The sequence below is a fragment of the Aotus nancymaae genome, unplaced genomic scaffold, assembly GCF_030222135.1.
Source record: "Aotus nancymaae isolate 86718 unplaced genomic scaffold, 86718_ANA_hifiasm-v0.15.2.pri h1tg000079l, whole genome shotgun sequence".
Taxonomy (NCBI): domain Eukaryota; kingdom Metazoa; phylum Chordata; class Mammalia; order Primates; family Aotidae; genus Aotus; species Aotus nancymaae.
Genome location: NW_026988494.1, coordinates 25,741,808 through 25,760,826, shown reverse-complemented (window position 1 = coordinate 25,760,826; position 19,019 = coordinate 25,741,808). Strand labels below are relative to the sequence as shown.

The following is a 19,019-nucleotide window of genomic DNA, read 5'->3' as shown; positions in this document are numbered from 1 at the left end:
CTTAGTCTGTTGCAATGTGGTCATAGCCTTTTGTCCAATCACTTTCCCACAGGATTGTCCATTCTCCACAGAACGTAAGCATGAAAATAGATAGTTTCACTGGGTCTTCATTTCTAAAGTCCCCCTTTTCATGTAAAATTATGATTAAATAAATGTGGTATGCTTTTCTCTTGTTGACTGTCTTTTGCTATAGAAGAGTCAGCCGTGACCCTTACAATGGGTGAGAAAAAGTATCATAACTTCCACCCCTATACAACCTAACCCACAGAACGGGAGAATACATTTGTAAATCATATATCTTATAAGGGATAAATATCCAGAATATACAAGATTTAACATTCAACGACAACACAAAACAACCCAATAAAAAATGGTCCAAGGACTTGAATGGACATTTCTCCAAAGAAGACATATAGATGGTCAATAAACACATGAAACACATTCAATATCACTCATCATTAGGGAAATCCAGCCAAAACCACCATGGGATATCACACGGCCATTCTACATATTAAAAAATCCAGAAAATGGAAACTAGCTATGGAAAGCCTTCTCCAAAATATTAAACATAGAAATTACAATATGATCTAGCAATTCCTTTTTTGGATATATACCCAAAAGGACTGAATTCAGAGCCCTGAAGGGATATGTGTACACTGATGCTCAGAGCATTATTCACAATTGTCAAAATATAGAAGCCACCAAGTGCCCATTGCTGAATGACTAGATAAACAAAACGTGGTCTATACATACGATGGAATATTGTTTGATCTTGAAAAGGAAGAAAATTCCATCACACACGGCAACATGAATGAACCTTGAGGACACTATGCTAAGTGAAATAAGCCAGTCATAAAAGGACAAATGCTGTATGATCACCGAGACAGAAAGTAGAATGGTGGTTGCCAGGGGCTGGGTATAGAGGGAATGGGGGAGTTAGAGTTTAATGGGTATAGAGTGTCAGTCTGGGATAATGAAAAAGTTCTGGAGACAGATGTTGGTGACTGTTACAAAACAACGTAAATGTGTTTAATGTCACTGAATTGCACACTTAAAAATAGTTAAATGGTTATTTATTTATTTATTGAGGTGGAATTTCCCTCTTGTTGCCTAGGCTGGAGTGCAATGGTGTGATGTCGGTTCACTGCAACCTTCGCCTCTGGGTTCAAGCAATTCTCCTGCCTCAGCCTCCTGAGTAGCTGGGATTACAGGCGCCCGCCACCACACCCAGCTAATTTTCTTATTTTTAGTAGAGACAGGGTTTTGCCATGTTGGCTGGGCTGGTCTCAAACCCTTGACCTCAGGTGATCGGCCCGCCTCAGCCTCCCAAAGTGCTGGAGTTACAAGACGTGAGCCACTGCACCCGGCCAAATTTTAATTTTAACTTGAAACTAATGCATTTGCCCATTCATCCATTTATGCATTTAGTCTCCAATGTATTCAGCAAACATCTAATGAGCATTTTCAATATGTCAGGCCAGTGCTGGGTTGGGTTCGAGGATGAATTACTTAGACAGGCAGCCTCCGATCTCAGGGCCCTCATAGTCTAACAGGGAGACAGCCAATTACACATTTGGGTGCAGGAGTTACACTCTACAACTGCTCAGGCAATAAAGTATTTTATCATTTGTGGCCAGATGGATTCCTTTGAACAGTGAGGCGTAATATTTGTTGCTCAATTCCTGTTGGAAAAAACCCTTTGAGCCTCTGACCTGGATATTTTAACCATTGTTTGCTTTTAATTTGTGTTGATGGTAATGTGGCTGTGAACAGGGTGGAAATGGGCAGACAGTCATGCCAAGGTCTAAACCATGGGTACCCTGTGCCCCGAGAGAGACAGAAATAGCTTTTTGTCCTGTCTAGTCTGATAGACTCACTCACTTTTTAGAAGATGGGTCTCCTGGAAACCCTGCATTGCTGCTAATTGACAGCCACTGAGTGGTCCTTCTTTGACAGAATAAGTGAGTGATCTCAGCTCCCTCCGGAGAGCAATGCAACCCACTGCTGGTGGGTGTGGGAGAGAATACGAAGACTGCCAGGCCTCTTTTTAAAAGCTGATTTCTTTTAGCAGATGTGAATACACTTGTAATGTATTTCCTTTGTAATCATGACATAAAAATAACATTTTTTTTACTATTCAGCCACAAAATAAAAATAATGAAATCTTGTCTCTCACAGCAACATGGATGGAAATGGAGAGCATTCTGTGAAGTGAAATAAGCCAGGAACAGAAAGTGCAACACCACGTGTTCTCAGTCATATTCAGAAGCTTAAAAAAGTTCATTTCCTAGAAGTAAAAAGTGGAACAGAAACTAGGAGTTTGGGAAGGGTCGGAGGAAGGCGTTGGGGATAGAAAGAGATTTGTTAAGGAATGCCGAATACCAGGTAGATGGGAGGAGTAAGTCCTAGCGTTGCACAGCACTGAGCGATGGCTAGAGTGAACAGTAACGTAGTTTCAGATAACCAGAAGGAGATTATTAAACGTCCTCAACACACACACAAATGATAAATGTTTAAGATGACAGGTGTAATTACCCTGATCTGATTACTACATATTATATGTATCAAAACATCAGGTCATGAATATATACAACTAGTATGTCAATTAAAAAATTAAATTCAATCCCAAAATATAGTATTTTATACTTAAATCATTTTGAACACACTCCTTGCCATTTGTATTTAAAACGGCAACTGAAAATCTTCCCTGCTTGCTCCAGTGACTCCTCTGATACCACCACTGCAGCAGATGACATGTGGCCAGAAGGTCCCCAAAGCAGACCAGGAAACATAGCCCTGGACATTCCAGTACCTTCTTGAAAAACCTAAAGACCTCTTCCAGTGCACTGTCCTTTATGGCCCTTGATATGGCTTGGATTTGTATCCCCACCCAAATCTCGCATGGAATTGTAATCCACGATGTTGGAGGAGGGGCCTGGTGAGCAGTGACTGGATCTTGGGGGTGAATTTCCCCCTTGCTGTTCTCATGATGGTGAGTTCTCACGAGATCTGGTTGTTTATAAAAGTGTGTAGGGCCGGCGCAGTGGTTCAGGCCTGTAATCCCTGCACTTTGGGCGTATGAATCACCCAAGGCCAGGAGTTCGAGACCAGTCTAACACCGAGAAACCCATCTCTACTAAAAATACAAAATTAGCCAGGCGTGGTGGCACATACCTGTAATCTCAGCTACTTGGGAGGCTGAGGCTGGAGAATCACTTGAACTCGGGAGATGGAGATTGCAGTGAGCCAGGATTGCGCCATTGCACTCCTGTCTGGGCAACAAGAGCAAAACTCAGTCTCAAAAAAGAAAAACAAGTGTGTAGCAACTCCTCCTTCTCTCTCTTCCTCCTGCTCTAGACATGTAGGACGTGACTGCTTCCCCTTCACCTTCTGCCATGATTGTAAGTTTCCTGGAGCCTCCCCAACTATGCTTTCTGTAAAGCCTGCAGAACTGTGAACAAATTAAAACTCTTTGCTTTATAAATACCCAGTATCCGGTAGTTCTTTATGGCAGTGGAAGAACAGACTGATACAGCCCTCAATCTTGTAGAACTAGTCATATTTGTGTTGCAATGCTACGGACTTAAGTTATTCAACTCTTATTTGCCAAAGGAGTAGAATTTCTGAGGCCTTTTTGATGGCTGATGGAAACGGCTGGGTAGAAGATCAAAAGCCAGGCTTTCGAGAAGGCAGGTGTGCTGCTTGTGCTCCTTCTAGTAAAGGAGGCCCTCAGGTTTTGATTATTTCATTTCTCCTAACTGCTCCCTTACACATGAGCTTGAATACACCCAGTTAGGAAAATAATGTGATCTGGTGTAAGCCATTCCTCCAGCTCCCATGACTGCTTTTAAATGAGCCCTTTCATTCTCAGATGTGAGAGGGCTGGGGTGAGGGTGGCAGTGGCGTGGCTGGAAATGGAAAACCTTTGTAAGTCTTTCCTAAGACAAACTGGGTCTCAGAACTGATATTCCGTAGCAGTATGTTGATATACACAGTTCTAGGACAGCGCTTGGCTATCCTAGAACTGCGTATATTAACATACTTCACACTCACAACCACCCATGAGTTAGGTCCTATTAACGCCCCCTTTGTTATAGATGGGGGAACTGGAGCATAGATACCCTTTTTCAGGGTCACACGAGAGTAAGCAGCAGGCCAGAGGCCTAACCTAGGTGGCCTTTTTCTACATTTTTTGTAGAAAAAGCTCAGCCTTAGGAACCAGAGAGCCTGCTTCTGAATCCAGGCTCTGCCCCCATCTAGCCAAGCAGTCAGTTTCCCTCTCTGTGAGATGGGAAGGACCCTGTGGAGCGATCAGTGGTGGTGCATGGAAGACTCCAGGTGTACTGGGGCAGTGAAGAAATGCCAGCAGCTCCCATTCAAACCTCCCCTGGCTTTCTCCCCACACACGGAGACTCAGGGCCTCGTGGCCTGGCCAACGTCTGCCCGTCATCATGCCGAACTCAGCTTGGAGGGACACGTCCTCTGCGAGCTTCCCCTTGCACGTGCAGCAAGGCCACTGTGCATGTGTCTGTGAGGCTGACAGCCATGCAGCAGGGCAGGGAGAAAGGGCTCGGGAACCAGCCTATGGGCTTGGAGGAGCTGCCAGGAGGAACATTCCAGGCAAAGGATGGGTAAGCTGGGCAGAGGGTCAAGGAGGATCAGCAGCTGAGACTGTGCTGCTGGAGGGCAGTGAGGAATTGGAGGGTGAAGGGGCTGGGCTGGGGGTGGGCAGGGGCAGAGGGGAGGCCCTGCAAGGTTCAGGATCCAACCATGTGGGCAGCAAGACCCGTGAGGAGGCTGCTACTCCAGGACTCTGGGGCCGGAAGCAGGGCAGGGGAGAGGTCACTGCAGGAGACAAATCAGTGAGATGGCTGCCTAACTGCATGTGATGGGAGGGAGGAGGGGGCAAGGGGAAGAGAGGGAGGAGGGGAAAGAGGGAAAGGTGGGGAGGGGGAAGATAGAGAGGAGGGGGGAGAGGGGAAGAGAGAGAGGAGTGGGAAGAGGGGAAGAGGGGGAAGAGAGGAAGGGGGAGAGGGGAAGATAGGGAGAAGTGGGGAGGGGAAGAGAGGGAAGAGGAGAAGACAGAGATGGGGGGAGAGGGGAAGATAGAGAGGACGGGGGAGAGGGGAAGATAGAGAGGAGTGGGGAGAGTGGAAGATAGAGAGGATGGGGGAGAGGAGAAGATAGAGAGGAGGGGGAGAGGAGAAGATAGGAGTGGGGAGGGGGAAGATAGAGAGGAGCGGGGAGAGGGGAAGAGAGGGAAGAGGGGATAGAGGGGAAGAGGGGGAGGAGGGGACAGAGGGGAAGATGGGGAGGAGGGGACAGAGGGGAAGAGGGGGAGGAGGGGACAGAGGGGAAGACAGGGAGGAGGGGACAGAGGGGAAGACGGGGAGGAGGGGATAGAGGGGAAGATGGGGAGGAGGGGACAGAGGGGAAGAGGGGGAGGAGGGGACAGAGGGGAAGAGGGGGAGAAGGGGACAGAGGGGAAGACTGGGAGGAGGGGACAGAGGGGAAGACTGGGAGGAGGGGATAGAGGGGAAGAGGGGGAGGAGGGGACAGAGGGGAAGATGGGGAGGAGGGGACAGAGGGGAAGAGGGGGAGGAGGGGACAGAGGGGAAGACGGGCTGGATCTGCCTGAGCCTCATGGCAGTTGCTGCTATTTAACTTTGAATTGATTAAAATTCAATGAGATTGAAAATTCACTTCCTCAGCATCACTAACACATTTCACATGCTCAGGGTGCGCATTTGTGCCTGAGCAAACTCTGCTAGGGAAGCCGGGAGACAGGCAGATGGCTACCTGTGGCCAGTGGCTGTTCTAGGGGAAAGAGCACAAGAAACCACTGCCATCCCTGCAGGATTGTCCCCTGGCCAGCATGGCCTGGATCACACAGCACCTCAGAGCCCAGAGCAGGGCTCAAAAGCAGAGGGAAAGGGTTCACCCCAATGCCATGCATTCTCTCTGAACCATCACGCCACCTCTCCAAGAACAAAGCCAGCCGGCAGCAGAGTCATCTTCACTTTATTGAGTAAGGCATCCCACTCTCTACCAAGATTCTTCCAAATGAACGGCTGATTTTCCTGCAAAACTATGGATGGGTCAAAGAGAAATCACCACCTGGCCACCCCACTCTGTCCCCTACAGGACGCTAAGGGTTCTTAGAGACAGAGGGATGGTGCATTCATGCCTGGAGAATTCATCACACGTGATTTCTCCAGGATCTAAAATTACGTTAAATTTAATTCACTTTATTTAAAGAAAATCTTTTTTTTTTTCAAACCCCTTCAGAACAATGCTGCCGTCTGTGCGAGACGCGTGTAAGGCCACCTTTGTATACTACGAACGGTGCCCCAGCAGGTGGAATTTCAGCGCACCTGCTGGGTGTGGGCACATGCTGCGTGCTATATCTTTGAGGCCACCAGTGGGTTCCGGGCATCAGACTCCAGCCACTCAATGAGGATCTGATTCACCTCGGTGGGCCTGGAGGAAAAGAGGAAATGAAAGAAAAGCAATAGCCATTCACGCTTGTCTGGGCCCACCCACCGAACGCAAAGGCAGAGGTGCACTCATGTGAGTGGCTAAGCCAGGCCAAAGCCAGCACAGTGAAATCAGGAAAGCTTTTATGGAAGGTGAACCGGGGGCCCGGTGCTCCCCCACCCTGGGGCCCCCAACCTCCTTACTTGTCCATCTGTGTCCAGTGCCCACAGTCCTCAATGTGTCCTCTTTTCAGGTGGGGGATCTGAAAAGAATCCCCACGCAGGAAGGTCAGTGGGACAAAGCAGATGAGTGTGTCTCAGCTTAGTGTAACGGGCAGTGGACACCTTCTCTCTGCTCCCCGCGGGCCACCCTCCCTGAACACTGCATGATTTAAGGGAATAAGGAGTGAACGAGACCCATGCCCGCTCATGCAGGGGAAAGAAAGGGGATGGTGATGTTGCTGACAAAGCCCTGTCTGGGAAGTGCTTCAACTGCGGTCCCATCTGCATGACAAGGAGTATCCTCCACTGCCAGCTTCCCTCTGAGCACCTGTGCCTCTCCTGGGGAGCACTGATGACCCCTGTGCAGGGCCGTTCCCTCACCCAGTCCTCCATGTGCTTGGACATCTGAGGAGTGAGCACGAAGTCTTTCTCCGCTGTGACCATCAGGGCCGGAATCAGGATCTGGGGAGAGAACGGAAAACGGGAGTGGCCGGCATGCCACAAGGGAAGCCCTCCCTCTTTCTCCGCTGTGACTCCCCTGAAAAGACCCCTGCCCGCTGCCCTGCCGTGATCCTGATGTGGTATCTGCCAAACTTCACACAACAGAGTCGTGGTGATTACTGGAGATCTTTAAAATGACAGCTTCAGCAGTGCAGGGGCCAGCATGGGTCTTGTGTGTGCACATGTGTGTGAGTGAGAATGTGTGCTGACCTGTGTGTAACTAGGAGAACCGAATTGACCCCAAGAGTGTGGAAGACACCCTTGAATGAATGAAGATCAAGATTCCTCTTCTCTGAATTAAGCAGATGCTTAAAAGGGGCGGCCAAGGTTCCAGAGAGAATGGGGCAGCCACAATATTTATCAATGTAACACAAATGGCAGCAAAATGACTTCCCTTTTAACTGCTGGCAAATGAGGTTTGCACAGGGAGGCACACATAGGAAGGCCAGGAAAGCCTCCGTTTCTTTCTTTGTTCTTGCTCCACCATCACCCTAATTTCCAAGCAGCTTTGACCCATCCCTGGTTGAGGAACTTGCACTATTTTCATTTACGCACAGAATGATGGGGGTCTCTACACACCCCTACCTCCTCCCACAACCAGGAGCCAGGAGAAGGTCAAAAATGATTTTGTGGTTAAACTGAATCCTGAGGCTTCTATGAGGTTTGTAAACTCCAGAACGCTCCAAGCTAAAATGTGAACTTAGGGGGTAGGGAGGGGCGCGATGGAAGGAGGTGGAAGAGGAGAGAGGAAGATCCAGCCGGAAACTGCAGAAGAGAGGCCGGGTGCAGTGGCTTACACCTGTCATCCCAGCACTTGGGGAGGCCAAGGTGGGTGGAATGCTTCAGGTCAGGAGTTCGGGACCACCCTGCACAACATGGTGAAATCCCATCTCTACTAAAATACAAAAAAATTAGCCAGGCATGGTGGCACACACTTGTAATTCCAGCTGCTTGGGAGGCTGAGGCAGGAGAATCGCTTGAACCCAGGAGGCAGAAGTTGCAATGAGCTGAGACGGTGCCACTACACTTCAGCCTGGGCGACAGAGTAAGACTCCGTATCAAAAAGAGAAATAAATTAGCTGGGCACAGTGGTGAGCACCTGTAATCCCAGCTACTCGGGAGGCTAAGGCAGGAGAATTGCGTGAATCCAGGAACTGGAGGTTGCAGTGAGCCAAAATCGTGCCACTGCATTCAGCCTGGGCGACCAAGCAAGACTGTCTCCAAAGGAAAAAAAAAAAAAAAAAAAGAAAAGAAAAAGAAACCGCAGAAGAGGAGGGCTTCTGACCTTAGCACCCTTGGGGTTTACCCTCCCCGTGCCTTTGTCAGTATTTTCCTCCAAACTTTGAGAGATTTTGTGTGTCCAACTGCAGTTTGGTCATTTTTGTCAGTTATGTGATAATGACAAGGAACACTGACAGAGCCACTAGGTGCCCAGTATTGCCTGTAACAGGCCACGTGCCTTTGCCTATTTCCTCCTTACACAGCTCTCTGTGGGAGGCACCGTTCTTGCCACTTCATGTTGCAGAAGAAGCAACAGTGGGTCAGAAGGGTAAGTGCCGTTCCCAGAGTCACACAGGGATTAGACTCAGCCATGTGGCTCCAGCCTGCTCTTAACCATGACGTTATACACTCTAGTGCCTCAAGACCTAGCTTCGGGAAGTCAAGACCTGGTCTGTTTACACACCATGGTATCCCAGGGGCTGGGAGGAAGCCTGGCATGTAGCAATGTGTTCACTCACGGAGTGAACCAGCAAGGTAACCAGGGCTTCTGAGTTAGCTGATGACGGCCTGGCTACCTGTGTAATCACACTGGGAAGTAATTTGATTTCCCTTAGATTTTTAGACATTTTGAATGTAAACTGGGGACCTCCATTACTCCCTCTGCAGACCCGGAGATTGGAAACTCATCTTCTGCTTGGCAAATGGGGAAACTGAGACTCAGAGGTTGACTTGTGCAAGGTGACACCACCAGAGGCTAAAGCCACATCTCTGAGAGCACCTAACGCTCTCCAGGACTGGGGACTCCAGTCTACATCACTTCTGGGAGGTGCCATCTGCAGCCCTGGCTTGGGGTACCACCAGGGGACCTGGGGATTGGATGGATGCTGCAGTGACCTGGACGCACCCCAGCTCCATGCCCAGCATCACCCTCTACCATCCAAGGGAAGCACCAGCAAGAAAGATCCTAAGGGGAAACCCCTGAATGGAGTCACTTCCCAAACCCGAAAGGGAAAGGAGGTGGCCAGCAGGCCTGTCCATGCCCAGCTCTGGCCCAGGTCATATCAGCTCAGGCCAATGGGAAGCCCTGAGGGTGGCTCCTGGGGTGCAGAGGGGACTGCACTGAACCTGGCCCTCACCTTCCGTCCCAAGCTTTTGCAGGCCCACTTCCAGTTCCTTTCCATGTTTCGGTACCAGTTTAGAGGACCTCTGGGGAGAGATCAGAAAGTAAAAAGACAGAGGCGGTGAGTAGACGGTTCTGCTACAGACACCAACAGAACCCCACTCTGCACAGTCGGTCACCTGGGAAGAGCGAAGCCTTCTGCAGGGACCAGAGAACAGAGCCCAGGACCCTTGCCTTGCTGTCGGGCACGGTTGCCAAGCTCTACCAGCAAGGCCTGCTGTGAGGACACAGGACTCCACTGAGTGAGCTGGTGGCCTCTGGGTAGGCTTTTGGGACACACAGAAGCCGGTCCTACAGGACTCTCCAGAGAATGTCACCATATCACCTTGGAGGCTGGGGAGGTTGCTGATGGTGGGGAACATGGTCTAGCTGACTCACCATCCAGAGGCCACTCGTCTGCCCAGGGAGCCCGCCTGAGGGGGACATTGGGAGGTGGTGCCAAGATGTCCCTCCTAATACGACATTGAGAAGTAGGGCAAATGCGCCAAAATGTATGCACTTTTTGAGTTTATGTGGAGTTTTATGTTTTTCTGAAGAAAGAGCCCAGAGTTGCCATCTGAGTCTCTGAGGATTCATGACTGAAAAGCAGTTAAAGACCTCTGCCCTATGGGGGACCCACATGCATAAGGAAGAATAAGCTGAGCTGTCCCAAATTAGAGCAGGCTGAGCACACAGAGTAGTGAGCCTCCTGACCCTGGAGGCATTCAAGAAGAGGCTGGCCTGGCCCCCATGAAGGCGGTGGTGGAGGAGAACTGGGCCTCACACTCCACCTGGGGGGTGAAGATCCCTCTGTGCCAGTGATCTCTCATCTGTGTCTGCGGCCCTGTGCTCTCTTTACCTGAACCCAGACTTCTTGAACTGCTGTACATAGAACTGGATTTCTTCCTCGGTGACCATCCTGCTGAGGTTGGGCTCTTCCGGGCTCCTTACAAAAAGTCCTCCTGCAAAAAAAGCCACTGTTGACTTCACCACCCACGGGCCAGGCGTGTGCATTCCAAGGCCTCTAACGAAGGCCACACACGTCACTGCCTCTTGCAGACCTCTGAACTTGCCTAAGGCCTTGTGAGCGCCTCCATCTTTTGTTCCCTTATCCTTTGCCAGAGTGAGCCCATCTCCTCGAGAGCTCCAAGCTGTGATCTCTGTGTCACACTGGAGCCTAACTGTCCCTCCCACCCAGGCCATGACTTCACCGGCTATTGTCACAGCTCTTGGACCAATCACAGTCGCTGGCTTTTTCAGGCATACAGCAGCTGTATCCCAGGCCCTGCCAGCCCCCAGCTCTTGCCAGCCCCTCGTCTAAACCTTTCCCAGCCAGCTTAACTGTGGCCCCTTGGAGATATCGCCAGAGATTCTTGGAATTTTCACAAGGGCTTGCTCCGTTTTTCCTCATAGGCAGGAAGAGAACCCAGGCCAGGAGGCTGCATGCTGTTGCCTCCCATGTGCCCCACAGACCCTCTGCAGTAACCCACTGTGGACCCCTGTCTTGTCTTCAGGGTGCTGGAGAGTTCCCCCAGAGGATGGCCTGTAATGACCCCTGGCAGTCCAGGGACCACGGCAGTTTCACAGGGCACAGCCTCAATGCGGGTGCCTGAACAGGGCCAGTCAGCATTTCCAGATTTCCGAGACCCAGAGGTAAAGGAGCTGGGCATTCCAGGCTTTTGTGAGACACATCAAAGGGGTATGTGACCAGGATGTCACCCTGTGACGAGGTCACCCTGAGCCTCCCTGCCAGGCAGATGCTTCAGGCCCACTGTGCCTCAGGGCCCCGATGCAAGCATCCCAGCTGCTCCGCCTCCCATAGGGCATGGGCTCCCCAAGGGCGGCCACCCGGCTTGGTGTGTCTGCGTATCTTGAGCATGCAGCCCCGGCCTCATACCCAGCATGTGCTCAGAACATGTTAGGAATGAATGAACGTGTGAATGAACCAGTGACAGACGGTGAGAAGGAATAAGGGAATGAGGGTGTCGGGGAGGGAGGGGAGATGCTCTTGGGGCAGTGACAAGAGCATGGCCTTCAGGGTGAGAGGAGATTAACCCCGGCTCAGCCGCTCTGGACAAGTTACTTAACCCTCTGAGACACGTTTTCCTCTTTGGAAGTTAAAAATAGTAGCATTTTTCGGAATGCTCCAAGGCTCATAAATAATTTATGTAAAGGGGGTCAGTCCAGAGTTTTATACACATGGTCAGCACATGCCCAAGCAAGTAACAGTGGCCATCGTTACTCATAAAAATACAAGTGAATGATGTCAAGGCCACAGTGCTGCAGCAAAAATAAGGTCTTGTGGGAAGAGTGCTGGATCTCTTAGCTCTGGGGAAGAGCTCCAATCTAACCTCAACTCTGACCCGTCACTCATACCCAACCCAGGAGGGACACAAGGCTGGGCTCCATGTGGGGGCACTGGAGACATGGCACCTGGATGCAGAGGGGCCAGTGGACTGCAATGGAGGAGACCTGGGCAGGGCCTTGCCACACCCTGCCTGCATACACCGGGTGACTCCCGCAGAGGTAAGCTCTCAATCCTGGGGTCCTTTTCAGTAGACGGTAGATTTTGCCCTGGACAAGCTCTAAGACTCCTCTAAGCTCTTAAGTTTTTGAGATCTTGAAGCCACAGCTCCCTAGAGGACAGGAACTCCAGGCTGTGTGGTCAGCCCTGGGGCATCAGCCCCATGCATGCCGAGGGGACCTTGGTTGGGCAACTTAAAGTTCAGGCTAGAGGGCTCAGGGCTTTTGCCCACAGCAGTCAGACACAGAAACATCTATTTCACATTCAGCTGGTTCCGGATGTGGCCCTCCCAGCTCCCTTCTCTCCCAAGCATGTTTCTTACCCATTTCACGGACATTATGCACCGATAAAACAGTCTGTAGGAAGAAAAGAGTTGGAAATGACGTCATGGGTGAAGCAAAGGAAATAGGCTCATCTGAAAACCCTGTCATGACGGAAGACCTCTGAGTACCATACAGAATGTAACAAACATGTGGAACTCCCAAGAGAGCTAGGGACCCCCTCACAGGAGTCAAGTAAAGAGGGAGCTCACAACCAAAGCTCTGGGCTGAGGCTGCCCCAGGGTCCTTGCAGACCTTGGTAATGTGAAACCTGGGTTTACCACCACTGGGAACAAGAAAAGAGACCCTAGGCCTATGATGAGACGTTGGAGATGTGATATTCCATGCCCCTCCATGGTAAATCCAGTAAATCTGGGGTCTCTGATGTGCTGTGCCCTCAACAAAAAAACTGATTAGAAAAAAATGCCCTCATCATGATAAAGATGTTAAAGGAGTTTCAGCTTGGTACTAAGAGGAAACCAAAGAACACCCCCCTGGGAATTCATAGCTATACGCCTGCCTTCCCAAGTGCTTGGATTTGAGTTTGCATTCTCTGCATGATCTGGAAACCCCCAAAGTGTGAAGTAAACAAGAACAACAACAACAATAACAACAAAGTGAGCCTCGGCTGGTAATGCCACCAGGAAGCCTGGCAGAGGAAATCCATAACCACCCATGGGGTCATCTCCTCAAGCCCAGTTGAAGCAGACTGGTACAGATTACGTACTGCTGAAGACGGGCTTATAAACCAAAATTACAAAACCCACACTCACACAACAAAGCCCCACAGCAAGAGGCAGCAAACGCAGCAAAGAGCAAAGTAAGACTCCAAAAATATCAAAAAATAGAGCTTGGAAGAGGGAGAGGGAGAGAAAAAAAAGAGAATTAGAAATGAATATGCTTAAAATGATTGAAGACATAAAAGGAACTGAAAATTAAGAATACAACAAGACTCTATCAAAGGAGATCAGAATGATTTGAAAAAGAACCACATAAAACTGTCACAAATTAAAAAAACTGTTTATTGAAATTAAAACTTCGAAGATGGGTTAAACTGCAGATCAGACACTGCAGTGTCCAGGATAATAAATTGCCTAAAGACAATTAAGACACAGAAAGCCAGGCCTGAGGCTGACTCACAAGCAATGACAGAAGTTTCTAAAATCAAATAACCTAGAATTCTATACTTAGATACATGATTCTTCAAGATTAAGAGTAAAATTAAGATGTCTTCAGGCACCAAATATATATTTACCACCAAAAGACTCATTGAGAGAACTACTAAAGGAGGTGCTTCCGGAAGAAAGAAACTGAACTCAATGCAAATGAGTAAGATGCAAGAAGTGATCAGTAAAGAAAATGGAAAATATGGAACAGTCTGATTAGGCACTGACTGTTTATAAAACAATAGTGATCATGACTCCTAACACCTAAGACAGGAGGGTGTGCAAGTTACAAAGGTAAAGATTCTAAATTCCTCTGCTTCTTCAAGAAGAGGGTTGGGGACATCCATTAGTTTTGGACTTGGGTAAGCTAATTATGCATGTTAAAATGGTAAGGTAATAGCATAATTTCCAAGCCATCATTATTATAATCATCTCTGACCTTGTGTGTCAGTGAGATATAAATTTTCCCATTAAGGACAGACCACTAAGGGGACCTCAATCATTCTGACTACAGAAATAAAAGATGGCCAGATTGCTACTCCTGGTCCCTGCCACACACCAGGTACCCCACTTTGTTTACAGTTGCCCCCTCCACTCTTAGGCCTCCGTTCCCCACCCCTCACCTCATCGCTTGCTCTGAAGAAGATTTTGAAAGTCCGACTCAGGTTCTGTTCCAGTTCAGCCTCAGCCACTCCCTGAAACAATCAAGAAAGCAAAATGAAGGGTCCCCTAGAAATGGTAGAAACTGTACCCCTCCTTCATCTGACTGAAAGCAAGAAGCCCCCTACCTCTGCCCCATCCAGCCCAAGTCTCATCAGAGTTGCATTCATTTGAATTTTCATCATAAAACACATTTTTTTAAAAAGGTTAACATAAAATACAAGATGCTAACTGTAGTTCCCCATGGGAGGCAGGTTTATAGATGACGCTTTCTTTGTATTTTTCAAGATTCCTATAATGAGAAGGTACTACTTATAATAATCTGTTGAAAGGAATTGGGAGAGGAACAGGTTGGAGGCTGACTGGTACTAAGAAGAGAGGGGGTCCAAGGATTGAAAAACCAAGCGGAGAAGCCAAAATCTGTAAGCCAAATGCTCTTCCATTCAGTCATCTAAAGTTGGCTATATTGAGGCCAGGCAACATAGTGAGACCCCACCTTTACAATGAAACTTAAAGAATTTAGAAACTTCAAAACTGGCTCCTTTGATTTGGGTCTTGTTACAGACCATCAGATTGCCAATGGCTTATATTCCGTGGACAGAGCAGCAAGGTTTTCACTGGTAAACAGCTGGGACGTAGAGCCTTCCTGGGAAAAATGACCAGGTCCTTCCAGTTCTTGGGAGCAGTATGGCATTGAATTGGTCAGTCTACACAAAGGTCTCTGGCCGTTCCCAGGTCTCTGGTTCATACATGGTGGGAATTTTCTGACTTGAACTTGCTTCATCAGCTCTACAAACACTGAGCTCCTTCTCTGGCAAACTGGACCAAGAGATACCAATGTACAAAATAGGCTCCAGAACCTTCCTAATAGACCCAAGGATGGAGGAGGGGTTTGGAAGAGGTCTAAAGTGAAGGGTCCAGGTCACTGAATGTCATGTGCTGAGGGCTAGGGAGGAGATTCCTATTGGAGGCTCAGGGTGTGAAGTCTTCCTCTCCTGCGTCCCCTCTCCTTCCTACCCCAACCCCCTCGAGAAGCTCTTCAGCAAAGCAGACACCAAGAACAGGGGCATGGCTGGAAGGTGGAGACAGATCCATCCACGGATCCTACTACCTAGAGGGCGTAACCTGGTTCATGGTTTTCTGGAGCATATCAGGACAATTTTAATTCAATCTGTCTTTTCCAGAAGTTGAAAGGCCCTGGATCTGAAAGCTGTTCCAGATGTAGCTTAGGAGAAAACAGCTGTCCCTGAGGCAGAGATCCACTAGGGGCAACCACTCAGAAGTAATAAAATTCTTGGCTGGGCGCAGTGGCTCACACTGTAATCCCAGCACTTTGGGAGGCTGATGTGGATGGATCACCTGAGGTCAGGAGTTCGAGACTGGCCTGGCCAACACGGTGAAACCCTGTCTCTACCAAAAACACAAAATTAGTTGGGTGTGGTGGTGCACGCCTGTAATCTCAGCTACTTGGAGGCTGAAGCAGAAGAATCACCTGAACCTGGGAGGCAAAGGTTGCAGTGAGCCGAGATCTTGCCAATGCACTCCAGACTGGGCAAAAAGAGCAAAATTCCATCTCAAAAAAAAAAAAAAAAAAAAAATCTTTCTGCAGTGCAGCTGCTGCGGAGGGACTGGAGCTACTGGAGGGAACTGAGTTAAGTGTGGTGAAGCCAACTGACTCTCCTCTCCTTCCTTCTAACCACCCACCTGCACACAGCTCAACTAGTCTGCAGGATGTTTTCTGAGCAGGCTACCTGTAAGGCCGGTGCCTCCTTGGGAGCCGAATGGACATGCCCTTCTCTCTCCACGCCTAAAAACTATGACATCATTCTGAGCGCATTGCTCAGCATTTGCCCTCTCCACGTGGGCTCCCCCTTGCCCATTTCCGCATTCCAATCTCAGCCCTGCACCCACCAGAAATTTTAAAAAGGCCCGCCAAGAACCTGCCCTATGGTAGCTCCCCCGTACATCCTCGGCCAGCCCCTCGTCCGTGCTCACTCCCTTCATACCCAATGGAAATGCCCCCGCTTTGTTCACCTCGCCCGTCCCCAGTCTTTTAATAACCAATAGAACTACCTTGTCTTTGTTTCCCCTGTAGTCAATCAGCTACTTCTACTCCCTATAAAACCCCACGCCCCAAGAAGAGAAACGCGACTTCTCCGGCCCCTCCTGTCGGACCGTAGAACCTTGCCCAGGAGCTGATTAAATTTCTTTATTCCAATAACTGGCCTCAGTTGCCTCATTTAAATCTCAGTTGCTTCATTCAAACCTTACACTACCTACTTCCTGGCCTCCCTGGTTTAACACATTGTGACTTTCACCAAGAGCGTCGACTTCTATCAGTTCAGCCTTCAACACTGGACCCAAACACTGCCTTCTCCATGAGGTTCCACCTTTCCCACCACGAAGGGGTAACTCTGCTTCTCTTGGATTCCCACAGAGCCTTGAGTGTGCTCTCCTGGGACCTTCTTATTGACAGGGACTCATCGTGTTCTCAGCAGCATCTGCGGCTGCCCTTAAGATACTGTCAGAGGAGAGGAAGATCCTAAAGCCACATTCATAAAGCATTGGTTCCAGTGACCTGCAGTCCTCAGTGCTCGCACATTTTGAGAGGTTATTTATTTTTTTGAGATGGAGTCTTGTTCTGTTGTCCAGGCTGGAGAGCAGTGTGCCATCTTGGCTCACTGTAATCTCTGCCTCCTGGGTTCAAGTGATTCTCCTGCCTCAGCCTCCCAAGTAGCTGGGATTACAGGTGCCCACCACTATGCCCAGCTAATTTTTATATTTTTAGTAGAGTCAGAGTTTCACCATGTTGGTTAGGCTAGTCTTGAACTTCTGACCTCAAGTGATCCGCCTGCCTCGGCCTCCCGAAGTGCTGGCATTATATGCATGAGCCACCACGCCCAGAGAAGTGTTACTCTTTTTTGTTCTGCTCATCACTCGTCACGAAAGCTCTGGATCTGCGCTGTGGCAGCACAGAAGGAACGGAGACACTGCTCATCTGGCAGTGCTGGATCTGGGGGTGGAGAGTTTCTGATGAAAGCCATGTTTGCCTGTTAGTGACAGTTCCCCCTGTTTTGTAAGATTCAATTATAATGGTGTCAATGGCGGCCTTCTGCAACACAATGATGAATGCCATGGCAAGAAACAGCCAGGGGAAGAAGCACATTTAAGTGATGGATGGAAGCCCTGGTCAGCTCTGAGTGTATGGCTGTCGGTCATCATTCTTATTTACTGAGAGCAGTCCTCATCCCAGAAACAGCTGCTGTTCATGAGCTCAGAGGCGCATTTCAGTGTTTGGAGGAACCTGCGGAAACCTGGACAAGGCTTTGCCTCAAATGACCCTTAAAAGAGCAAACCATGTCAAAAAGGTCTGTAAAGAAAATCAAAGAGAGGCTAGGTGTGGTGGCACAAGCCTGTAATCCCAGCACTTTGGGAGGTCCAGGCAGGAGGACTGCTTGAGGCCAGGAGTTCAAGACCAGCCTGAGCAACATAGAGACCCTGTCTCTAAAAAAATTTTTTTTAAATTAGCTGGGCATGGTGGTGTGTGCCTGTAGTCCCAGCTACTAGGGAGAGTGAAGCAGGAGCACTGCTTGAGCCCAGGAGGTCGAGAATGCAGTGAGCTATAATTGTGCCACTGCACTCCAACCTGGGCAACAGAGTGAGAATCTCTTTTAAAAAATCAGAAAGAGAAAAAGTAAACAAATTTGCTCACTCACATAAAAGTGCAGCGGAGCAACAGAAAGAACAGAATGAAGCTAGGGGCCAGAAAAGAGAGAAGATAACAGAAGATAGCATTTGTCCTCTGCTTATGCGCTTAGCTGAGACATTCTGACTCTCTTTAATATACAAAAGGTAACACTCTATCTTGAAATCCTACAGACAATGACAAATTTCCTGTCTGCCCTGGACAGGGGCTCCTCCTTTTGTATTCCTGTGCACAGAATTTAAAGGATGGATTTAGAGTCCAATAAACACAGTTTCAAGCCCAAGTACTAGGAGTTACTAGCTGGGGAACTTCTTTCCCTTGAGCCTCAGTTTCCTCATCTGTAAAATGGGGATTTTGTAAATGAGATAACGCCCATATCTTATAATGCCTGACACGCAGGAGGCATGCCAATAAATATTAATTATTATCATTATCTCCACCATTTTTTTTTTTTAGAGACAGGGTCTTGCTGTGTTGCCCAGGCTGGAGTGCAGTAGTGCAGTCATGGCTTACTGCAACCTCAAACTCCTGGACTCAAGTGATCCTCTTGCTTCAGTCTTCTGAGGAGCTAGGATTACATGTGTCCATCACCATGTCTGGCTAACTTTTAAAAAATTTTTGTAGACATGGGGTCTGGCTATGTCGCCCAGGCTGGTCTCAAACTCCTGGCCAAGTGGTCCTCCCACCTTGGCCTCCCAAAGTGCTGAGATTACAGGCTTGTGCCACCACACCTGGGATTATAGGCATGAGCCACTGCACCTGGCTGATTTTTAACAATTTTAAATTAATATATAATTAGGGCTCTTTAAATGATATCATCTGGATTTAGAGTGGGCCCTAGATCTAATGACCTGTGTCCTTGTGAGAGCAAGAGGAAAACTGAGACATATAGAGACAGAGGGGAGGATGCCACATGAAGACGGAGGCAGGGATGGGGGCGATGCGTCTACAAGCCGAGGGATTGCCAGCAAGTGCCAGAGGCTGGGAGACGGCATGGGACGGATTCTCTCTTGGACCCCCAGAAGGGACCAGCCCTGCTGAGACCCTGATTTTGGACATCTAGC

General features: G+C 48.9%; 1 protein-coding gene across 3 annotated transcripts in view; it reads right to left on the bottom strand.

Moving 5' to 3' along the window:
• Positions 1-920: 920 nt before the first annotated feature.
• Positions 921-19,019, bottom strand: part of EPHX2 (epoxide hydrolase 2) — a 53,398-nt gene continuing 35,299 nt past the window's right edge. Inside the window, exons 13-20 of one of the 3 annotated variants that reach the window (XM_064368733.1) lie at positions 14,213-14,284; positions 12,426-12,459; positions 10,439-10,541; positions 9,557-9,626; positions 7,080-7,160; positions 6,681-6,739; positions 6,375-6,480; positions 921-3,272 (exon numbers count right to left, since the gene is read on the bottom strand). In XM_064368733.1, the coding sequence (XP_064224803.1) occupies positions 6,402-6,480; positions 6,681-6,739; positions 7,080-7,160; positions 9,557-9,626; positions 10,439-10,541; positions 12,426-12,459; positions 14,213-14,284 (498 nt within the window). In that variant the 3' untranslated portion in view covers positions 921-3,272; positions 6,375-6,401. Of the gene's footprint in view, positions 3,273-6,004; positions 6,481-6,680; positions 6,740-7,079; positions 7,161-9,556; positions 9,627-10,438; positions 10,542-12,425; positions 12,460-14,212; positions 14,285-19,019 lie in introns of those variants that run through there. The other 2 variants (XM_064368734.1, XM_012435141.2) reach the window with 2 other exon arrangements.